This window comes from Carcharodon carcharias (genome assembly GCF_017639515.1).
Source record: "Carcharodon carcharias isolate sCarCar2 chromosome 32 unlocalized genomic scaffold, sCarCar2.pri SUPER_32_unloc_2, whole genome shotgun sequence".
NCBI lineage: Eukaryota > Metazoa > Chordata > Chondrichthyes > Lamniformes > Lamnidae > Carcharodon > Carcharodon carcharias.
In genome coordinates, this window is record NW_024470686.1 from 271,378 (window position 1) to 293,974 (window position 22,597).

The 22,597-nt window shown below is 45.5% G+C and overlaps 1 protein-coding gene across 1 annotated transcript in view; it reads right to left on the reverse strand.

Moving 5' to 3' along the window:
* Positions 1 to 22,597, reverse strand: part of LOC121274141 (talin-2) — a 402,472-nt gene that overhangs the window by 219,495 nt on the left and 160,380 nt on the right. Inside the window, exons 4-5 of the mRNA XM_041181315.1 lie at positions 5,475 to 5,646; positions 3,885 to 3,982 (exon numbers count right to left, since the gene is read on the reverse strand). Of these exons, the coding sequence (XP_041037249.1) occupies positions 3,885 to 3,982; positions 5,475 to 5,610 (234 nt within the window). The 5' untranslated portion in view covers positions 5,611 to 5,646. The remainder of the gene's footprint in view (positions 1 to 3,884; positions 3,983 to 5,474; positions 5,647 to 22,597) is intronic.

Genomic DNA, 22,597 nt, shown 5'->3' on the forward strand with positions numbered 1-22,597 from the left:
CATTACAAAGAGATTGTGGTAGATTTAGTGAGTAAAGCAAAACTGTGGCAAATGGATTTCAAGGTAGGTAAATGGAGGTCATCCACTTTAGACCTGACTGGGAGAAACGGTGAAAACCTGGAAACAGTGAAGGACAAAGAGAGTATGACCCAGGGACACAGGTCATTCCAGTGATCTAAAAAAGAGAGGCAGCCCTTTAAGAAGTGAAATTAGGGAACATTTCTACACACAAAGGGTGACAGAAGTTTGGAACTCGCTTCAACAACCAGCAATTGATGTTAGATCAATAGTTCAATTTACATCTGAGATTAATAGAATTTGTTAACCAAAGGGAAATGGTGTTTTTGTTTTTAATTCATTCACAGGGTTTGGGTGATACCAACATTTATTGCCCATCTCTAACTGCCCTCAAGAAGGAGGTGGTGAGCTGCCTTGAATACAATGGAGCGGCTTGCTGAGTCACTTCAGAGAACAGTAAAGAATCACCCACGTTTCTCAGTCTGACATCGCATATAGACCAGACTGGTTAAAGTGGATTTCATTCTCGATTTCAAGCACGAGTGAACCAGGTGGGTTTTTCTGACAATCCAGTAGTTTTGTGGTCACCATTGCTGAGGCGAGCTTTTTATTCCAGATTTATTTAATTCACTGAACCTAAATTCACCCCAGCTGCTGTAGTGAACTCCAGACCATTGCGCCCCAGACCATTGCGCCCCAGATCATTGCGCCCCAGACCATTGCGCCCCAGACCATTGCGCCCCAGACCATTGCGCCCCAGACCATTGCGCCCCAGACCATTGCGCTCCAGACCATTGCGCCCCAGACCATTCCGCCCCAGACCATTGCGCCCCAGACCATTGCGCCCCAGACCATTGCGCCCCAGACCATTGCGCCCCAGACCATTGCGCCCCAGACCATTGCGCCCCAGACCATTGCGCTCCAGACCATTGCGCTCCAGACCATTGCGCTCCAGACCATTGCGCTCCAGACCATTGCGCCCCAGACCATTGCGCCCCAGACCATTGCGCCCCAGACCATTGCGCCCCAGACCATTAGTCCTAACTCTGGTAGCTCTGAGGAAGAGTCATATGGACTCGAAACGTCAACTCTGTTTCTCTCTCCACAGATACTGTCAGACCTGCTGAGGTTTTCCAGCATTTTCTGTTTTTGTTTCAGATTTCCAGCATCCGCAGCATTTTGCTTTTATCGTTAGTCCCAGCCTCTGGGTTACTAATGTATTAGCATATGACCATGCTGTCACATCCTCAGATGTTATCTGGAGATCGGTTGCAGCTCAGCCATGGTTTCAGTGAATGATGGACAGGCTCCAGGGTTGACTCCTGCTCCTATTTTCATAGCAAGAAAGTCCAATGGCATGGAATGAGACGGCTGGTGTTAGTGACTGATCGTTCTTGACTCACCAACAGCAGCCCGGCTGTTTTAACAGGTGGGTTTTTTTTTAAATGTTTTCTTCATTTGGAGGCCAAATTCTGCCCCTGTCAAGAAATCCAAGTAACCAATCATTTCTTGTGGCCTGCTAACTACCAAATCCATTTAACATCGGCCCTCGAACCTGCGTCCTTGGTGATAGACAGCTATGTATTCTGGGAACCACAAATGCTTCAATCCTTCGCTTTGAGTGACTCCGGGTCAAAGGTCAAGCTTCTGCATCAACACAAAAGAAAACCTCACTTGCTGCAAACCAATCTTTAGCTTCTCACTTGGAGCTGGTGTCAACACCTCACCACATTATTATAATTAACTTCGACTCCGCTCTGGTCCCTCTTAAGCAGTTAGTGGTTGTGATATCTCTTATCAATAGTGGCTGTCACCCTCAAATCAAACACTTTAACTCAATGGTCTCTTCACCATGTTTGCGTGACCATCTTGTGACCTTTAATCCAACAGTTTCTATCCAATGCCCCTGGCATTAATAGAGTTGCTTTTATTGATTTGTTTTCTCTCATGCAAATCCACAATTTATTTGAACGTTTTTCACCAAATGGCTGACCTTCCTCATCTAGTTCAAAGTAGCTCACTCCCTTTATATGGTTGGGGTTTTCCAGCCCCCCACTCCACTGTAGAGCGTTCCCCCCATGGTGGCCAATAAGCCACTGAAATCTCCATTCACATTGGCAGCACCGGAGAATCCCACCAGCAAGAGGGGCTGGAAAATTCCGGCCTATGTGTTGCACTAATGTCGAGACACTTCCCATTTTCCACTAGGACAACTCCCTCCCGCCATTTAACACGCACTCGCTCCCATCAACTGACGGCCTCTCTCATCCTTAACATCCTTTGCTTAAAACTTGTTTCCTCACACATGTTCATTGTCAATGACAAAACTGTTTTTCATTACGCTGCTCTGAACATTCAACTACAAAAAGCTTGTGGAAAGTTTGTAAAATCACTGGGCAAGGGTCCATGCAGTGACTCACAACATCTGGCAGCTTTCCTAAATCCATCAGCTATGTTTTCAGACCTTAGCATCCCTCAGCTGGTGAGATGGAAAGTGCTTTTCCCAAAGTTTGACCAACTGGAGTGTGAGAAATATGTGTGGACACGAGGCTGAGGGAAGATTTAATTGAGGTGGATAAATTAATGAGGGGTCCGAATAGAGTGAGTGGGAAGGATGTATTTCCATTAACAGTGCAGTCAATAACCAGAGGGTATAGATTTAAAGCAATTGGCAGGAGAATTCAAGGGGAGTTATGGAATAATTTTTTCACCCAAAGGATGGTGGAGGTCTGAAACTCTCTGTATGAAAGAGTGGTAGAGGCAGGAACTCTCATCACATTAAAAGAAAGCTTGAATTTGTAATTGAGGTGAAGTAACCTACAGGGCTACGGACCAAGAGCTGGAAGGGGAGGTTACACTGGATAGCTGCTGTCCAATTGGCATTGAGACAGTGGGACGATGGCCCCTTCTGTGCCATGAAGGTCTCCATGTTTCCCGGATAGTGGGTGGGGTGCTGGCTGGCCAAGCGTCTGCTTCACAGAGAATCTCACAGGCATTTGGGATATAATGTGTGGAACGTGTAGAGTGGCTCAGGAGGAACAAGACACTTTGAACCCATGGTTTGCAAAGATCCTCATCACTGGGATTTCCCCAGCTCACGTCTGTGTGTGTTTTAGTTGATTGATAACGATTGATTACTGTGATTAGTAAACAACTCTGTTATTGTATCATAGGAGTTCTAGGGTGGTAGGAGGTGAATTCGATGGAATCTGATCTTGCAATGTCTACGTTCCGTCAAATGTGAATTGGAATCTTATGGGAAATAAAACTCTGCAATGAGTTGTGGTGATCTGGAATGCTCTGTCTGGCTGGTGGGGGTTGGTGGTGGGAGGGTAGGGGGTAGGTGGGGGGGAGATGGAAGCAGATTGAATAGTAACTTTCAAAAGGGAATTGGATAAATACTTGAAAAAGGAAAAAATTGCAGGGCCTTGAGCAAAGACCAGGGGCAGTGGAACTAATTGGATAGCTCCTTCAATGAGCCGACACTGGCATGATGGGCTGAATGGCCTCGTTCTGTGTTGTATTATTCTATGCTTCTGGGTAAGGGAGACCAAAAGCAAAACAGAACATTCCAATAAAACACAATGAGGATAAACATTATGTGAAGTTTCACATCAAAACGACTGCATGGACCCCTCTCCGCCATGTCCTTCCATCAGCTTTGTTGAGATTGTTTGCTACAAACTAAACCTCAATTCTGTCTCATCAATGAAACTGTTCCCATTTCCACTTACTTTGATCAGACATTCTTAGAATTTTCATAAAACAGAAAGTGTATCAAAGGCTCAAGAGGTAGAATATATCAAGAGGGAAAGCAGGACTCAGCAGAAGCTCTTTCTTGATGCTGAAAGGGAGGTTGGACATACCCCATTGCGAAGCATATAATAATCTAGGGTGCGGCCAGACTCCAGCCAAATCCCCTTCCTTGGATCATCATCCGACAGGAACAATCCAAAATCAGAGGCTGAAAAACAGGAATGAACAGAAATTGTTCTCTGATGAATCAGCTTGGACTTGTATCCAAAAATTAGTGGCAGCTCACTCAAAGATGAAAATGTCAAATGTAAAAAACACCTCTGAATTTGTACAATCCCACTTATTATCCCGGCACCAATCTTATTACAAAATGCAGTTCCAGTTATAATATAGCTCAGAACTGACAGTCAGTCTGCCCTCCTCTATTTCTCCCCTCTCCTCCCTACCTTCCCAACCCCTCCCTGCACCTCCCGATTACCTCCCCTCTACCCCCTTCCCCTCTCCTCCTCTGCCCACTCCTCCTTTCCCTACACCTGCCCACCCCTCTTCATTGCACTCTCCTCTACTCCCATCACCCCACTACTCCTTTACCCGCTTCCTCCCCACATCTCACCATTGGCCTCTCCGCCCCTCCCCACCTTCTCCCTCTCCTCCAAGCCTCACTCCTCCTCTATCCTTTCCCTCTGCCCTCCCAGCCTGCCCTTTCCTCCACCCCATCCTCTCCTGAGGCCCTTCCTGGTTTCTGGCCTGTGTCTTTGGGCCTCACTGGCAATGGGATGTTCATCCAGGGAGAAATTCTGTGCTGTTATCTCTCCTTTGCTGTTGTCTCTCCTTTGCTGGCTCTTCAGTCAGAAAATATCATTTGGAGCCAAGATTAGCCAAGCTCCCCCACATCAAATGGAAGGGTCCTATTAAAATAGGGACATGTTCTGGGATTTGGGGCCTACAATCCACTTCTTCTCCTCCCCTGCCCTGTGTGACCTCCACTTGGCAGAATTCCTCAGAGTTGTCCTTGAGTATGGGTTCAGGTTGTGGGCCTTGACAATTATTAGTCAATAATGCTCTAAGGTATCTAGGTTCAACTCGATGACAATTGATTCACTCAAAGCTACTTGTCTCAGTTTGTACCATTTAACTTAATGCTGATCTACATTGACCCTAGGCCATCAACATCTCAATTTTAAATTTCTCATCCTCGTCTTCAAATTCCTGCACGACCTCACACCATTCTAATCTCTGGAATCTCCTCCAGTCCCAGAACTCGGAGATACCTGCAATCCTTCAATTCTGACCCTTTGAGCATCCTTAGCTTCCTTTGTTCCATCGTTGGTGGCCTTGTCTGAAGCTGCCTGGGCCCCAAGTTCTGGAATTCCCTCCCTAAACCTCTACCCGTCTCTCTCTTTCTTCAAAATGTTCCTTAAAAGCTACTTCCACCCTGGCCTAATACAATCCACATCAGGCATGTGGCTCGGTCTCAAATGTTGCTGGCTGATTCTCCTATGAAGTGTCTGGGAGCATTACAGCATTAAAAGCTCATGTATAATGCAAGTTGTTGTTCTAGTGATGAATAGGTAAACACTTTACCTTTTGCTTTGACATGTTATACTATGGACTTTCTTTATTAAACTGAGACTGAGTAAGAATGAGCAAAGGCATTCCTGCTGGAAGGAAAAGGAAATGATCAGGACCCGTAGCCTCACCTTGTCCAAACTGAGCCTCGGGCACACGCTCTCGAATTATACGACAGGCGTCGTAAACCACGGTGGAAGGTTCGAATTGCATTGTCTTGACGACATTGCACTGGCGGACACAGATCTTCAGTGACAGGGCCACCATGGTGCCAAGCAAACAGAAACTGGCCCCTCACCACACCTGGGGGAACAAACCAAGAGAATTCCTTCATTGAACAAATACAATGCATTAAAAATTCAATCACAGGATGTGGGCTTCGCCAGCTGGGTCAGCATTCATTGCTCAGCCCTAAATGCCCTTGAGAAGGTGGTGGTGAGCCGCTGCAGTCCATGTGGTGTAGGTACATCCACAGTGCTGTTAGGGAGGGAGTTCCAGGGTTTTGGCCCAGCGACAGTGAAGGAACGGCCAATATATTTCCAAGTCAGGATGGTGAGTGACTTGGAGGGAAACTTCCAGATGGGGGTGGTTCCCATATTTATCTTCCCATTTACCATGAGCAGCCCATCCCCACCCTGTACCATTATAAAAGCCCATGGTTCTTACACCAAAACTCCTGTGGCACTCAGGCTGAATTCTGCACCCTTGAGGCTAGGCGACAGGAAGAGAGTTTTACCTAGGACCTTGCTTGGTGACTAGCAGAGCTGGGAGGCCCCAGGAGATCGAGCTGAGCAAGACCATAAAGAGAATAGCAAACAAGGCTCGAGTGTTGTGAGGGCCATAGGGATGGGGCTGACAACCAAAGAGAACTCTGTAGGACTGGGCCCAAGGACTTGTCACAAGATTCCCTCCTGAACATCAGTCATCGGACTGGTCAACATCTGACAGAGCACTTTTAATAAAACAGCAAGCGATGCCAAATGCATTGAATAATGTTGATACTGATGCACAAAGACAGAGGGAATCAGACTCACCGCACAGTCAGGAATATTATATGCAAACTGCCACCGACTATTGTCTGCATTAATCAAATCAGCTCAGCAAGTAGCAAAAATTAAAAAGCGCTTGATGCTGAATGAGAACTGAGAGAGAGTGGAGTGAAGGATGCTGAATCAGCAGTCTCCATTGCTATAGATCATTTACAGATAGGAGCTGCAGTAAACACCAGCATCACACTCAATCACACAGCGACTGCTTCAATCAGCTAGTAAATGCTGGGACTGCTTCACAATTGGTTGGATTAGTGTTTGTGAGAATGCAATGTGCTGGGGGTTAATGGTTCAAAAACAGGGTCAGAAATTATTTTCATTCTTGATTCGAGTCCAGTAAAACAGGATGAACATTTAGCCAGAATTGAATTCACTTTACACAAAACCTTCCAAAATGAATTTAAAGCAGTGCACATCCAGCTTGCTCAGTGGGGAGCACTTTCAACTTTGGGTCAGAAGGTTGTGGGTTCAGGGCTTACTGCAGCCTTCAGCACATAATCCAGGCTGACACTGCCAATGCAGTACTGAGGGAGCGCCGCACTGTCGGAGGGTCAGTGCTGAGGGAGCGCCGCACTGTCGGAGGGTCAGTGCTGAGGGAGCGCCGCACTGTCGGAGGGTCAGTGCTGAGGGAGCGCCGCACTGTCGGAGGGTCAGTGCTGAGGGAGCGCCGCACTGTCAAAGGGTCAGTACTGAGGGAGCGCCGCACTGTCGGAGGGTCAGTGCTGAGGGAGCGCCGCACTGTCGGAGGGTCAGTGCTGAGGGAGCGCCGCACTGTCGGAGGGTCAGTGCTGAGGGAGCGCCGCACTGTCGGAGGGTCAGTGCTGAGGGAGCGCCGCACTGTCGAAGGGTCAGTGCTGAGGGAGCGCCGCACTGTCGAAGGGTCAGTGCTGAGGGAGCGCCGCACTGTCGGAGGGTCAGTGCTGAGGGAGCGCCGTACTGTCGGAGGGTCAGTGCTGAGGGAGCGCCGCACTGTCGGAGGGTCAGTGCTGAGGGAGTGCTGCACTGTCAGAGGGTCAGTACTGAGAAAACACTGCACTGTCGGAGATGCCAACTTTCAAATCCAACATTAAACCAATACCCCGTCAACCCTCTAAGGTGGAGGTGGACATTAAGTACTCTACAGCCATTATTTCAAACAAGAGCAAGGGAATTCTCCCCTATATCCTAGGCAATATTTAATTATTCAATTAACATCTAAAACAGATTATCTTGTCGTGATCTCAGTGCTGTCTGTGGGAGCTTGCTGTGTGCAAAGTGGCTGCCGTGTTTCCTTCATTTCAAAGTATTTCATTGGCTTTGAGGAGCTTTTGGATCCCTAGAGGTCAGCAAATGTGTTATAGAATAGTAAATCTGCCTTTTTTTGACCCAGCTGAAACCATACATTCCACTTGCATTCATTCCATACATCAACAATTTTCAGGCTGAGTTAAAAACAAGACAATCGAAACATTTCCCGTCTCCTTTAAGACGGTGTTTACTGCATGTCAGAGAGCAGCCATGTAGATAATTACTCGCTCCATACCACACTGTGCGCTGGATCTTACAGTTTCCAGCAGGCTGAGGGAGACAGACCGTGAAGGACATGGCCCACTCACTCCCACCCCCAACATTTCAACACAACCAATTTTCCCTTCCTTTATTTGTTCTCGGGATAAGGGTGTCGCTAACACGGCCAGCATCTGACCAAGTCAAAACATGGCCGATAATGACCTCCACTGACTATTCAGCCTCAGATGCTCCCTGTGGGGACAGAGGTGTCATGTTGAGTTCCAGCAGAGCAGAAGAATCTCCTCTGACACCTGTCCCCATTCTAGAAATGGCCCCATCCTATGATTGGAAAAGGGGAAGACATCAACGCTTGGGGTGGCCGGGACTTATATCTGGCAATAGTCAGACTTCTAATTGCTTGAATGCTACAAGGATTCTCTAACAATCAATGGTGAGATCCTCTGTTACACTCTCAGACAGACAGGCCTCCGATGGAACGTATTAACACTGTATAGAGTGATGTAGCTCCCCCTCACTATCTGGATCCTGGGAAGGACTGAAGAATTCATAAGTAAAGGAGATGAGCATGCCCCAGCCTAGTGCAAAAGCTCACTGTGGGCCCCCAACATGTTACCAGGCTATGATTTGAAATACTTGAATGTGGTGTCAAACCCACACATGTCTGACTGTAGACAGACGGGTATTTGCAGTTGATAATATAAAACAGTTGCTACAACAACCAGGGATCGGTTATGGTCAATTGGAAGATTTGACTGGATCTGATCATGGCTCCAGCCTGACTTGGGCTCCATGTGCAGTTCCACAAGTTGCAGCAACACTGGATCTAAAATAAAAGCAAAATATTGCGAACGCTGGAGATCAGAAATAAAATCAGAAAATGCTGGAAAAACTCAGCAGGTCTGGCAGCATCAGTGGAGAGAGAAACAAGAGTATTGAAAATGTTAACTCTATTGCTGCTGAGTTTTTCCAGCGTTTTTGATTCTATTTTTTTAAACACTGGATCTAAAACTGGCTGCAAAGTGTGAAAACCAGAGAAGCGGTGAATAATTTCAGGGGAATTGTGACTGGCTGGTATAGGCAGAAAAGTTGGACCTCATTTTCCTGGATCCCCAGGGACAGGGCTATTTTATTCTTCTTATTTCCTGAACCCCTGCAACACAAGTGGTCAGAGATGTTGAAACGTACAGCAGCTAGCTCCATCGCTCCTCCAACATCCTCATCCAAACTTTGTCACAGGGCATTTGGCTAATGTAAACACATGTTGGCTGTTTCTTTTTGAGCTCCTGTTGTGCAGATATTTCACAAGCCTAGTCGACAGAATTTTGCCTGCTAGTCCCTGACATTTCCTTACTAGTGTCACCAGAATGAGAGCGAGACACGTTTAATTAGCCGGGGTGGGGGGCTGCTTGGGCTGGTGTTAAGTTCCAGATTGTTGTGTTGTCACAAGTTAATCAGGGACTTCAGCAGCCAAGGTGGAGAGTCAATAGCATCCCTAATGTTGTATCCTCTGTCAAAACTTTGACCTCGTGCCTCTTAAATGCATGCCAGCATTGACAGGAAGGCAGGCTGAAGCCTTGGTTCAACCAGTAAACACCCAAGTCAATCAGTGCCAAGTCAGAGGCTAACTCTAGCTGTTGATGGCCATTTCCTCACAGACTGTTGTGTAAGGCCTTAAAGTCTCTCACCACCTCACTGACCCACATGAAGCATTTAAACTGCTGCATCTGAATCAAGGTGCCACTGAACACTAAACTCCAAGTTTGGCTTCTGCTGAGATGGAAACTGAAGTGAGTTAGATCCCAAGGTTTCCTTGCAGGGTTAGATCGGGGACAGCAGCAGCTTGCTGGGGGCCCAAAGCGTGGAAATAGTTTGTGTTTAAATCCCTGGGAACCCAAATGGTGGTTGCTTAACACCAAAGATAACTGAGGTGAACCAACAACCCAATTGACAGCACAATCCCAAACCCGAATTGGAAGAGAGGTCGGATTCCGAGTGCAGTGCTGCAGGTGAACCAGAAGCTGACAACCCATTGCATTCCTGGGCGAGAGTGATCCCTAACTTGGAACGTAGAAAAAAATGATTGCACACCCTCTCACATATTCAAACACACCCAGGTATAGCATACTCGCAAAAGAGACTCTGATTTTATGATTTGCACAATCTTTAATAACCGCCTCAAGTTCCCTTCCCAGCTCCAAATCTGTTGGCAGCGTGAGTTTAGAATTTCTAAGTAAAGCACAATTTAAAACAAACACTAGATTTAAAACTTGAACCTCAGGCAAACGAAAGAAAACATACAAAAGAGCAGCTCACCTGTGAATAATTCCCCAGGCATTATTGGATGAGCTTATTCGCCTTCTATCATCCTGGTTGTCACATGATATGATAAGAATGGAGCTATTGACCAATCACTGCAAACAATCTCTACCAATGACACACACAAGAGAAGAGTTTTTCACCAAGTCCTGCAGATTCCAGGGACTTGTAAAAATGACAGGCAGGACTCGGATGCAGCTGCCCCCATTTCCGACAGATCCAATTGTGCCGGGGTGCTACGGGGAGAGTGGGGAGGGCTGGGGGGAGGGAGGAGGAGGAGGGGGGGGGTGGGGGGAGGGGGGAGGGGGGAGGGGGAGGACATCACTCCCACATGTGGAACACCTGAACTCAGCAGGGTCATTTGAATTCAGTGATGAGTTCAGACTCCACTTTCACTGGAGCAGGGGCCTTATCCCACAGCATGAGTTAAGAATATTTAGAGCAATCGGAAATACTCATGAAAGATAGATAAAGTCTGTAGAACTGTCAACCTGTCAAGTTATTAAATGGCTATTCCTTTAAAAATTGAAGAAAAAAATTGCCTGCCTGTGTCTGAGAGAGTTGAAAAAAAAATCTGTTCTAGCAGTTTCAATATCTGTTTGTTGACATGACCCTAAGAGCTATCATTACAGCATTATTAATGCTTGGCTGCTTTCCACAACCTATCATTATCACAATGTGGTCTGTAAATTCAAAGTTTGATTGACAGCTCAAAGATATTAAAGGATTAGCTGTCTTTGATGTGGGATTATGAATACCAATCTTTGTTTTTATAAGGGACTAAGTACTTGAGGGGATTTAAATGTATTAAATGAACTTCCATGAACTGGGGCGGTATTTTTTATATAGTGAACTTTGTAATAGGTATTTAGAACTTCATTTTATTTCACCTCAGCCATGCTCCTGAATGTCTGCCTATGGTGGATACTAGCTGGGTTATCCTGGAGGGTGTCAGGGAAAAGAGTGGTGGATGGAGGGCATGGATTAGCATGAGTTGGCACTGAGTGGGCAGAGGGGTTATAAGGGGCTTTGGGGCATGGTTAGGCATGTATGGACATGAGGAGTGCGTGGGAGGGTGAGGGGTGTGAGGGGTGAGGGCTAGAGGGCCTAATGTTTAACAAAACAACTGGGATGAAGTTACAGAGGACCAAGCCCACCCTGGCTCTCAGCAGCCCTTGTTGCCACCTCTGATGTACATCTGGAGGCGGTGGGCCCAAGCCCATCCTGCAGCTGTCCCTCAGAGCGAACCTCACACCTTTCAGGGCACTTTTTACCCGAGGCAAGTGCACCGAGCCAGGAACTTTTCCAACTCAAGCTATCCATCTTGGGAGTGAAAATCAGGCTCGGGGGAAGAAAACCCCCAGCGGTGGAGAGCTTTGGGAACCACAGACCCAACGTCACATGTTCCTCCCTAACACACAACTACACTCATCACATCATGTCACAAGTGATTCACAAACTCAATCCCAAAATAATAACTGAAAGAAACCCATTTAAATTGCACTTGGATGAATCAATACTTCCACCATCTCTCTCAGAGCTTGTTCTATAGAATGATCACTCAGTCATTGAAGCTCATTTCTGTCCATCGGTCTTGAATTCAAGTCCAGGCCGTCTCTTCTGGTTCTACCGCTCCGGACAAGATGAAAGAACACCTCATGGTCGATGTTATCCAGGCGCTTTAGAATCCGAGAAACAGCAATCATATCACCCTCAACTTTCTCTCTCTCAGGGAGAACATAGAAAATAGGAGCAGGAGTAGGTTATTCAGTCCTTCAAGCCTGTTGCGCCATTTAATATCATGTCTGATCCTCCATCTCAACGCTGTACTCCTGCTCTCGCCCCATACCCCTTGACACCTTTAGAGTCCAGAAATCTATTTCCTTCTTAAATATATTCAGTGACTTGGCCTCCACAGCCTCTGTGGTAGAGAATTCCACAGGTTCACCATCCTCTGAGTGAAGACGTTTCTCCTCATCTCACCCCTAAATGGTCTACCCCGTATCCTGAGACTGTGACCCCTTGTTCCAGACGCCTCCCCAGCCAGAGGAAACATCATCCTTGCATCCAGTCTGTCCAGCCCTGTCAGAATTTTATACATGTCCAATATACATCACACCTCAAAATCCCATCCCTCCAGACCCTCAATCATTCTGATCGCTCTCATCTGTAATAAGCCTTGGTGAAAAGAACTGTTCTCAGTTTTCTAAGTGAGGTGGCACCAATAATTTATAAAGTGGCAGAGTTAGCTCATGATTTTGGCTCAATATTGACCTTTAAATACCTTCCAGCATCTGCTGTTTTACTGACTGTTACTGAGCATTGCTATGATAACTCCTGTTTATTGTCAATCAGGCCCCCCACCCCCTCCCCATCAGATCACTGTCATATTCCATGCATGGAACTTTTTTCTGTGTAATGATCACTGGTATTTAGAGCCATAACCCACCTTCCTGTTAAAGATTTGATCCAACCTATCAACCCCTGCAAGACACAGATCACACATGACATTGGTCAGCCTTCTTGCACCAATGCAAGCCCAGATCTAATGTATTTTTATCACTCCCATGCTGCTTTAGTAACGTTCATACTTTGTCACCCACCATTGCAACTAGACTTATTCCTTCAATCCTATGAGGACATTATAACTCCAGCTATTGTGTGCAGAAATGACAGGGTATAAACTGGCACTTCATAATTCATGGGCCATGATATTAACAAAGAACCTTCCCTGTGCCTTAACCAGAAGGTCAAAGAACAAGAGGTGCCATCAGAGAAAATTTTTTTTTATATAAAGCAACAAGTAGTTAAGATTTGGAATACACTGCCCTATCGATTCATGTATAAACAGTCAATCCTTCAAAATGGAATTGGATAAATACTTGAAGGAGAAAAAATGCGGGGAACCAGGAAAAGTAGAATCAGCTGAATTGCTCTTCAAAAGAGCCAATGTAGACTTGATGGGCTGAATGGTCTTTGATGCTGCACTGTCCTATGATAATCTACCTACTTCTCAGCTTCTATGATTTGGCTGAAAGGGAGCTCTGATGATTTTCAGGATCAGTACATTACAGTAGATTGTATTTATCATGTATTTAGTTAAGTGACTATATTTTTTCCTACAGAACAGACTGTCAATTAAAATACAGGTCTCCCCCATTTAAAGCATTTTCATTTTATGTTAGGAAACAGATAGTTTCACTAAGTTATATGTGTATTTGGGCATGTTAAACATAAGGTATATCTTTAATATTTAAGTGTGATTTGTATCTCTGTGTTTGTCTGTTAAGGAAAGAAGTTGAGTTTTAGTTTCACTTTAAAAGGTGCCTGCGTTCTAATGAGAGTTTTACGACTCTTGAAGGAAATAAGGTTACAAAAAGCTGTGCTGTTGCTGAGCAACCGGAGGCCCCACACAGGTCGAAGGGTGGTTTGAGTTTAGTTGGAAGCAGCTGCCTGAGAGACTGGACAGCAGAGGGACAGATAACAAGTTAAAGCCAGGATTCCAGAGAGGCTGGATACTGGGGGGGAACCACAGAGAGAGCAGATTTCCCAAAAGAGCTGAAAGGTTCCAAGGCCAAGGAGTGAGACAGAAAGGAGGCATCCCAAGAAGACCTTCTAGTCAAAGGAAGAACAACAGGCCGTAAGAAAAGATCCTGTTCTGTGGAATTGACAGTAACGTGTGGAGAGGAAGGCTCCAAGTTTCAAGCTGAAAGGGAGAAAGCTGCAGGAAGCAGATTTAAAGCGATAGAGGCTTGCAAGAGGACAGAAGGTCCAAGGAGACAGCTGAAGGCCGTAACTCTTTACTATGGGCATGTGAAGCAGTGGTGTTCTGTGGCGGAAGGCGTCTGAGAGAAAGTGCCAGTTTGGGAGAAGATTCAAAAGCGAGGTCTTGGGGAGTGGAGGTTGGAAACCCTCATGTGAGTTCAGTGACACTGGTTAGCTCACGATGTGACACTGAGTTGATGAGGGATCCATTTCATCTGTCTTGGTGGCATCTGTCACTTGGTTTCAGAGTGTGGTGTGTCTGACCACAGTTAGGATCTATCAAGCTAGGCTCCACCCTGAGATCTGGCTTGTCCAATCATAACATCAGCTGGGATCATAACATTTAGCACAGTTTGTAAACGGTAGAGGTTCCCGAGTGCCGCTGCTGCCACTTTCATTTTAGCGCTGTTACTGCGCATGCTTAGTCTTTTTTTTAAAGAAACAACCACCGCTTCCCTCTCCCTCCCCTCCCTCCCCTCCCGCTCACCGCCTCATGGCCCCTCCCACCCATTCCTCCTACTCATCGTATCTCAGCCCCTCCTGTGAATCACCCGTCCAGCCTGCCGACCCTCTGGCCCCTCTTGCTCGACACCCGTCCTGACCCCCCTGCTCACTGCCTCTCCCAATCCTCTCCAACCCACCCCCACTCCCGATCCTCCCACCCACCTCCTCTCCCGCTCAGCCTCTCAAAACTCCCGCCCGCCTCCTCTCTCACCGTCCCTCTCAAAACTCCCACTCGCCGCCTCTCCTGCCCACTGCCTCTCCTGCCCACCGCCTCTACTGCCCACTGCCTCTCCTGCCCACTGCCACTCATTCCCCTCCTGCCCACCGCCTCTCCTGAAACTCCCTCCTGCAGCCTCTCTGTCACCTGATCGCTCACTGTGAGTGAGAAAGTGAGCAACATGGGAGGTGAGTGAGAGGGAGGGAGAGGGAGTGAGTGGGAGGAAAGTAGCAAGTAGGAGGATCAGGGGACGCAGTGAGCTGGAAGCAGGGTCTTAATCAAAAGAGTTATTGTGATTAAAAGTTAATAAACTAATGAGTGTTAATAAATTAGTAAGAGTTAATAAGGGATTTTTGGGTCAGCAATAGGCTTTTAATGTAAAAATTACAGGTCAGGAACGTAACTCACACTTATTACAAGTTTACTTCTGGCAAATTAATTTTAACTTAGCGCAGTTTAACATCTCATCCACAGGATGACAGTGCAGCACTCCCTCAGACTGGTCAGCCTGGCGTATGTGCTCGAGATTCTGGAGTGGGACTTGAACCCACGCCTCTTGACTCAGAGGCAAGAGTGCTACCAACTGTACCACAGCTGACACCTCAAGAGTCAATACTTTCACTTGCAAATGAACAAATGAGCAAGATTCCAGAGGACGAGGGATGCCTGAGAATGTCCACTAGCAGAAGATGATGTCCTGAGAAGGAATGACATTGTTTCAACATAACAGGTGAAACCGTGATGACATGGGGTAAACAGTCATCAGTCATTATGTAAAGGTTCCATCATTTACTGTCCTCGTGTTGCACCTGGATATCATTGGCTGGCTCTGCCTCCAGGACCCGTTTCATTGGTTGGTTCTGCCTCTAGGACCCATTTCATTGGTTGGTGCTGCCTCTAGGGCCTGCTTCATTGGTGGGTTCTGCCTCTAGGGCCCGTTTCATTGGTTGGTTCTGCCTCTAGGGCCCGTTTCATTGGTTGGTTCTGCCTCTAGGGCCTGTTTCATTGGCTGGTTCTGCCTCTATCTTTAAATACAGTCAAAGAGTTTAAAAACAGTTCTTCATAAGGTGTCAACAAAATGTGCCAAAAATCTCTCATCACAAGTATTCTCATGAGCTAAACCAAGCCACCAATATATTCAGAGGAACATATGTTTAGGATGCAGAAATCAATTTCATTCAAACACACTTCATCCAATAAGAGGAGAGGAAAACAGTCCAAGAGATTGAGGTCAAAGAAAGCAGCTAAGCTATAACTGTATTCTGTAACAAAACAAGTATCGATAGTCTGTTACAGGGTACAGCTATCTATAGTCTGTTACAGGGTACAGCTATCTATAGTCTGTTACAGGGTACACTTATCGATAGTCTGTTACAGGGTACACCTATCGATATTCTGTTACAGGGTACACTTATCGATAGTCTGTTACAGGGTACACCTATCTATAGCTATTACAGGGTACACCTATCTATAGCTTGTTACAGGGTACACCTAACTATAGTCTGTTACAGGGTACACCTAACTATAGTCTGTTACAGGGTACACCTATCTATAATCTGTTACAGAGTACAGCTATCTATAGTCTGTTACAGAGTACAGCTATCTATATTCTGTTACAGAGTACAGCTATCTATAGTCTGTTACAGAGTACAGCTATCTATAGTGTATTACAGAATACAGCTATCTATAGTCTGTTACAGAGTACAGCTATCTATAGTGTATTACATAGTACAGCTATCTATAGTCTGTTGCAGAGTACAGCTATCTATAGTCTGTTACAGAGCACAGCTAGCTGTAGATGCAAGTGACTGCCCCTGACATCAAGGCAGCATTTGACCGAGTGTAGCATCAAGGAGCCCCAGCAAAACTGGAGTCAATGGGAATCAGGGGAAAACTCTCCACTGGTTGGAGTTATACCTAGCACAAAGGAAGATGGTTGTGGTTGTTGGAGGTCAGTCATCTCAGTTCCAGGACATCACTGCAGGAGTTCCTCAGGGTAGTGTCCTCGGCCCAACCATCTTCAGCTGCTTCATCAATGACCTTCCTTCCATCATAAGATCAGAAATGGGGATGTTCACTGATAATTGTACAATGTTCAGCACCATTCACGACTCCTCAGATACTGAAGCAGTCCCTGTCCAAATGCAGCAAGAACTGGACAATATCCAGGCTTGGGCTGACAAGTGGCAAGTAACATTCACACCACACAAGTGTCAGGCAATGACCATCTCCAATAATAGAGAATCCAACCATCTCCCCTTGACATTCAATGGCAAGGGCAGCAAACACATGGAAACACCACCACCTGGAAGTTCCCCTCTAAGTCACTCACCATCCTGACTTGGAAATATATCGCCGTTCCTTCACTGTCACTGGGTCAAAATCCTGGAACTCCCTACCTAACAGCACTGTGGGGGTACCTACACCACGTGGACTGCAGTGAACAAAGAACAAAGAAAAGTACAGCACAGGAACAGGCCCTTCAGCACTCCAAGCCTGCGCCAATCATATTGCCTGTCAAACTAAAACATTTTGCACTTCCGGAGTCCGTATCCCTCTATTCCCATCCTATTCATGTATTTGTCAAGCTGCCTCTTAAACACCACTATTGTACCTGCTTCCACCACCTCCTCTGGCAGCGAATTCCAGACACTCACTACCCTCTGTGTAAAAAACTTGCCCCGCACATCTCCTCTAAAGTTTTCTCCTCTCACCTTAAATCTATGTCCCCTAGTAATTGACTCTTCCACCCTGGGAAAAAGCTTCTGACTATCTACTCTGTCCATGCCACTCATAATTTTGTAAACTTCTATCAAGTCGACCCTCAATCTCCGTCACTCCAGTGAGAACAATCTGAGTTTCTCCAACCTCTCCTCATAGCTAATAACCTCCAGACCAGGCAGCATCCTGGTAAACCTCCTCTGCACCCTCTCCAACACCTCCATATCCTTCTGGTAATGTGGTGACCAGAAATGCACGCAATATTCCAAGCATGGCCTAACCAAGGTTCTATACAGCTGCAGCATGACTTCCCAGCTTTTATACTCAATACCCCTGCCAATGAAGGCAAGCATGCCATATACCTTCCTGACTACCTTATCCACCTGCGTTGCCACTTTCAGTGACCTGTGGACCTGTACACCCAGATCCCTCTGCCCGTCGATGCACTTAAGGGTTCTGCCATTTACTGTATAATCCCTGCCTGTATTAGACCTTCCAAAATGCATTACCTCACGTTTGTCCGGATTAAACTCCATCTGCCATTTCTCCGCCCAAGTCTCCAACCGAATTATATCCCGTTGTATCCTTTGACAATCCTCTTCACTATCTGCAACTCCTCCAACCTTAGTGTCGTCTGCAAACTTACTAATTCGCCCAGTTACATTTTCCTCCAAATCATTTATGTATACTACAAACAGCAAAGGTCCCAGCACTGTTCCCTGCGGAACTCCACTAGTCACAGCTCTCCATTCAGAAAAGCACCCTTCCACTGCTACCCTCTGTCTTCTATGACCAAGCCAATTCTGTATCCATCTTGCCAGCTCACCTCTGATCCCGTGCGACTTTAACTTCTGTATCAGTCTGCCATGAAGGACCTTGTCAAAGGCCTTACTGAAATCCATGTAGATAACATCCACTACCCTTCCATTGTCGATTATCTTTGTCACTTGCTCGAAAAACTCGATCAAGTTAGTGAGACACGACCTCCCCTTCACAAAACCATGCTGCCTCTCACTAATACGCCCTTTTGCTTCCAAATGGTAGTAAATCAGTGGTTCAAGAAGGCAGCTCACCATCACCTTCTCAAGGGCAATTAGGGATGGGCAATAAATGCTGGCCTAGCCAGCGACACCCACATCCCATAAATGAATAATAAAAAAAAGACCCCTCAGTTTAAATACACTGAGGGGGTGCTGCACTGTCAGAGGTAACACCTTTTGAACAAGATTTAAACCAAAGCCCTGCCTGCCCTCAGCTGGATGTGAAAGATCTGCGTTATCTCTGACAGTGCAGCACTCCCTCAGTACTGCCTGGATTATGCGCTGAGGTCTCTTGGTTGAGATCTGAGCCCTCAACGATTTGTATAGTTCAGCAGAAGTGGGTCTAATTACATTTATTAATGTCAAATATTACACATTGCTAAACAAAAATAGAATATGAATACTAATAAGTACTCTGTATATTAAATAGTCAGTTAGGTTAAAGATATAAGAAGTACACAGTTAATGATATTTTAAACTGAAGTGTCTCAGGAAGAAAGTGGAGGATTAATGGATTGTCATGACCAACAATTAAAAACGTAAAGAGCGTCATGATTCCTAGCCACAGGAGTGGAAATGTTAGCCTCGCTAGTGAGACCATTTCAAAGCAGAGCAGGGGAATTATCAGTGGTTCCTGGGGTCAATATTTATCCCTCAACCAACATCACAAAAACAGATCATTTAGTCATTATCACGTTGCTGGTTGTGGGATCTTGCTTTGCTGCATTTCTGACATTGCAACAGTATCTACAGTTCAAAAGTACGTCATTGTCTGTAAAACGCTTTGAAACACCCTGGAGGTGACGAAAGGTGCTATAAAAATGCAGGTCTTTCTTTCTGTGCCCTTTATCTAATGAAACAGCAGTGGGCAGTGTGCTGACCTCTGTGGGATTTTACCAATCAATAACCTCACCCCACACTTTAACTATCGCCTTCCATCTCCTGTGATATAAAACCGACTTCCTAATGAAGTCTTTTGCTACACACCAAATGCTCATAACTTCCAGTTTAACTTGCAGAACATTGACAAAAGCTTTGTGAAAATCCAAATAACCAACTTCATTAGGATCTCGGCCTTTGTTATCTGTCAAAGAGGCTTCTCCGAATGATCCCCCTCTTCTTTAAAAGCTGTCTGTTTATCTCCCAACTGGTGTACGGCTCTCCATTCAGCCACTGTTTTGTAATCATTTACCTGACAGTGATATCAGCCACCGTATCTGTAGTTATTGGATCAGAGTGTCGACTCAATGGACTCTAGGAATCACATTTCTATGAGGATCACCTCCTGGTCCAAACGACCCCTTCACAATGACTATCACTGGCTCTCAAGAATCATTTCAGACCATGGCTTGCACACCAGCTGGCCCAGATGATTGCCTGTTCTTCAGTAACTTCAGCTTGCCAAGTACTTCAGTACATTGACCTCAAAGTCATGTTGGATATTTGATGTGTTGCAATAACTGGATCAGTTTAGTATTAACCCCTTCAGTCACTGCCTCCAGAAAATATTACTTCAGGCCTGGAGTTATTTTTTTACTCATCAACTTCGCTGCCCTGTTGATCTTTTCAGGAGTCCAGCAAACTCCATAAACACTCCTCTTCCACTATGATACTGGAAGATTACACTACTGTGAATACGCTCTGTTTCTATCGCATTTTGTTAACCTGTAAACCATTTGCGTACTCCTTCATCCTACAAAGTTCTCCCTTCTTTTTTCATTCAGGACTTTTCTGTCATCTTTTTACTTCAATGCCAGTTGTTTGATTTCTCTTTCTTGAAACAGTTTTGTCAGCTTGTATTTATTTTGTTATATTGAACACAATGACCTGGATTTTGCAGTCAGTAGTGAAGACACGGCACTTGATGCTCACGACATGACCTCCCTGAGAGCTCTCGTGACCTTGTCAGGGTGAACTTGCTGTCATTCGGTGTCTGAACTAGTTTGGGATCAGCACAAGAATCAGCAAGGCTCTTCAACGAGACTGTAGAATACTACAGAGTATTATACAGAAGGATATTACAGAATAATACATCAGAGTCTAAAGCAGGAAGTATAAACCAAGAACTATAAATTAGATTTTAATCTTTTACAGAAAGTGAAATAAAGATTTGGAAAGACAGATGGGATTAAGGCCAAACTTTTTTTTTAAATTCCCCAGAAATAATTAAATTCACAAAAATTAGACTCCACGTTTGTAAAGTTATATTTTCCATGCCAGAGAGGTTATTTGGCAGTAATTATCACTTATCATACTGTTAATTCCAATGTGCCTGAATGCAGCCCCCCTTCTTCTCCTGTGTCTAGTGTTTCACGCCCAGCGTGTATTTAAATGTGGAGTCGATTGGTGAGATACTGTTTTAATGGAGCTTCTGGAGGAACAGGGTATGTCAGACAGAAATTTCTAACTTCTGCGGTTAACAGCATGTGTGAATTCTGGAACTTGCTGTTGATTTACTCCAGAGTGACACCGATAGCCTCATCAATACTCTCCAAGCAAATGACAGGCTTGACAGTCCATACCGTAGTGATGCAATCGATGGGGAGAAATCTAACATGGTGGTGCCTGTTTTAGGATTGTCTTACTGGTGAAAGGTTTGTCAAAGTAGACGAAGAGGAAGTAATTGCACTGGCAGGAGTATGGGGAACAGAGAACAGAGATTGAAATTAAATGGTAAAATATCCAGGGGGGAGATGAGGAAAATTTACACACACAAAAAACACACACACAAACACACCCACACACAAAAAACACGCACACAAACACACCCACACACAAAAAACACACACACAAACACACCCACACACAAAAAACACGCACACAAACACACCCACACAAAAAACACGCACACAAACACACCCACACACAAAAAACACGCACACAAACACACCCACACACAAAAAACACGCACACAAACACACCCACACACAAAAAACACGCACACAAACACACCCACACACAAAAACCACACACACCCACAGACAAAAACAGACCCACACACCCACAAACCCACAAAACACACCCACAAAAACACAGCCACACAATAAAACACACCCACAAAACACACCCACACACAAAAACCACACACACCCACACACAAAAACAGACCCACACACCCACAAAAACACAGCCACACCCACACACACAGCCACACAATAAAACACACCCACAAAACACACCCACACAAAACACACAAAAGAACAAACAAAACAAACAGACACAGAGATACACACACAAAGACGCTCAGACAGATACAGGCACAGGTTCAACATTAATTTTCAAAACAGAATTGGTTAATTACTTGAAAGGAAGTAATTTGCTGGGCTATGGGGTAAAAAACAGGGATGTGGGGGGGGGAAGTGGAAGTAAATGGGCTTTCAAAGAGTCAGCATGGGCATGATGGATCAAATGGCCTCCTCTTGTGCTGTCTGGTTATGATCCATCTTTCCTGTTTTGAACCCTGTGATTTACAGTAGGCATTTCTCTTCCTAATTACTAATTCTGTCCAATTTATCACAACCCTCAAAGGTCCCCTTCCCTCCTAACACTATGATCAAATCTATCACTAAAAATGCCTCTCTTATGGCCTCTCCCTTCTATTTCAGGCTCTACACTATCCAAACCAGCAGTCCTTAAAAGGGACCATTGGAGACCGTGGAAAACATGATTAAGTAATTTCTTTGGGCTGTATATTTATGTGGTGCTGGCAAGGAAAAGCAGGACGTGTGCTGGTTAATTCAAGGCCTTTACATTTTGATTTGCCACTAGGACAATTTGCAACATAAAAAGCTTCATCTGCCACCAATTCCCATCCTGTCTGAACATTCCACATCCCGTCATATTCAATCCATTCCCATCGTCCCATTGGGTGTGGCACGTTTCTCCAAGCTGCCCTGTTACCTACTGCCAGTGAAAAAACAATGCCAGAAGCGAGGAACCAGTGAAACTGAAAATGGTTTCAAATCCAACCAAGGCTAGGTGGGAAAATGGACCGAGTGAAGCTGGTACCGGGAGACCCGTCCAATTGTTAGAAACTCCCAACTGGTTAAGCAAAATCTGACAGGGAGGAACCTGCCTGGTCAGCGTGTGTGTGTGTGTCTGTGTGTGTGTGTGTGTGTGTGTGTGACTCCAGC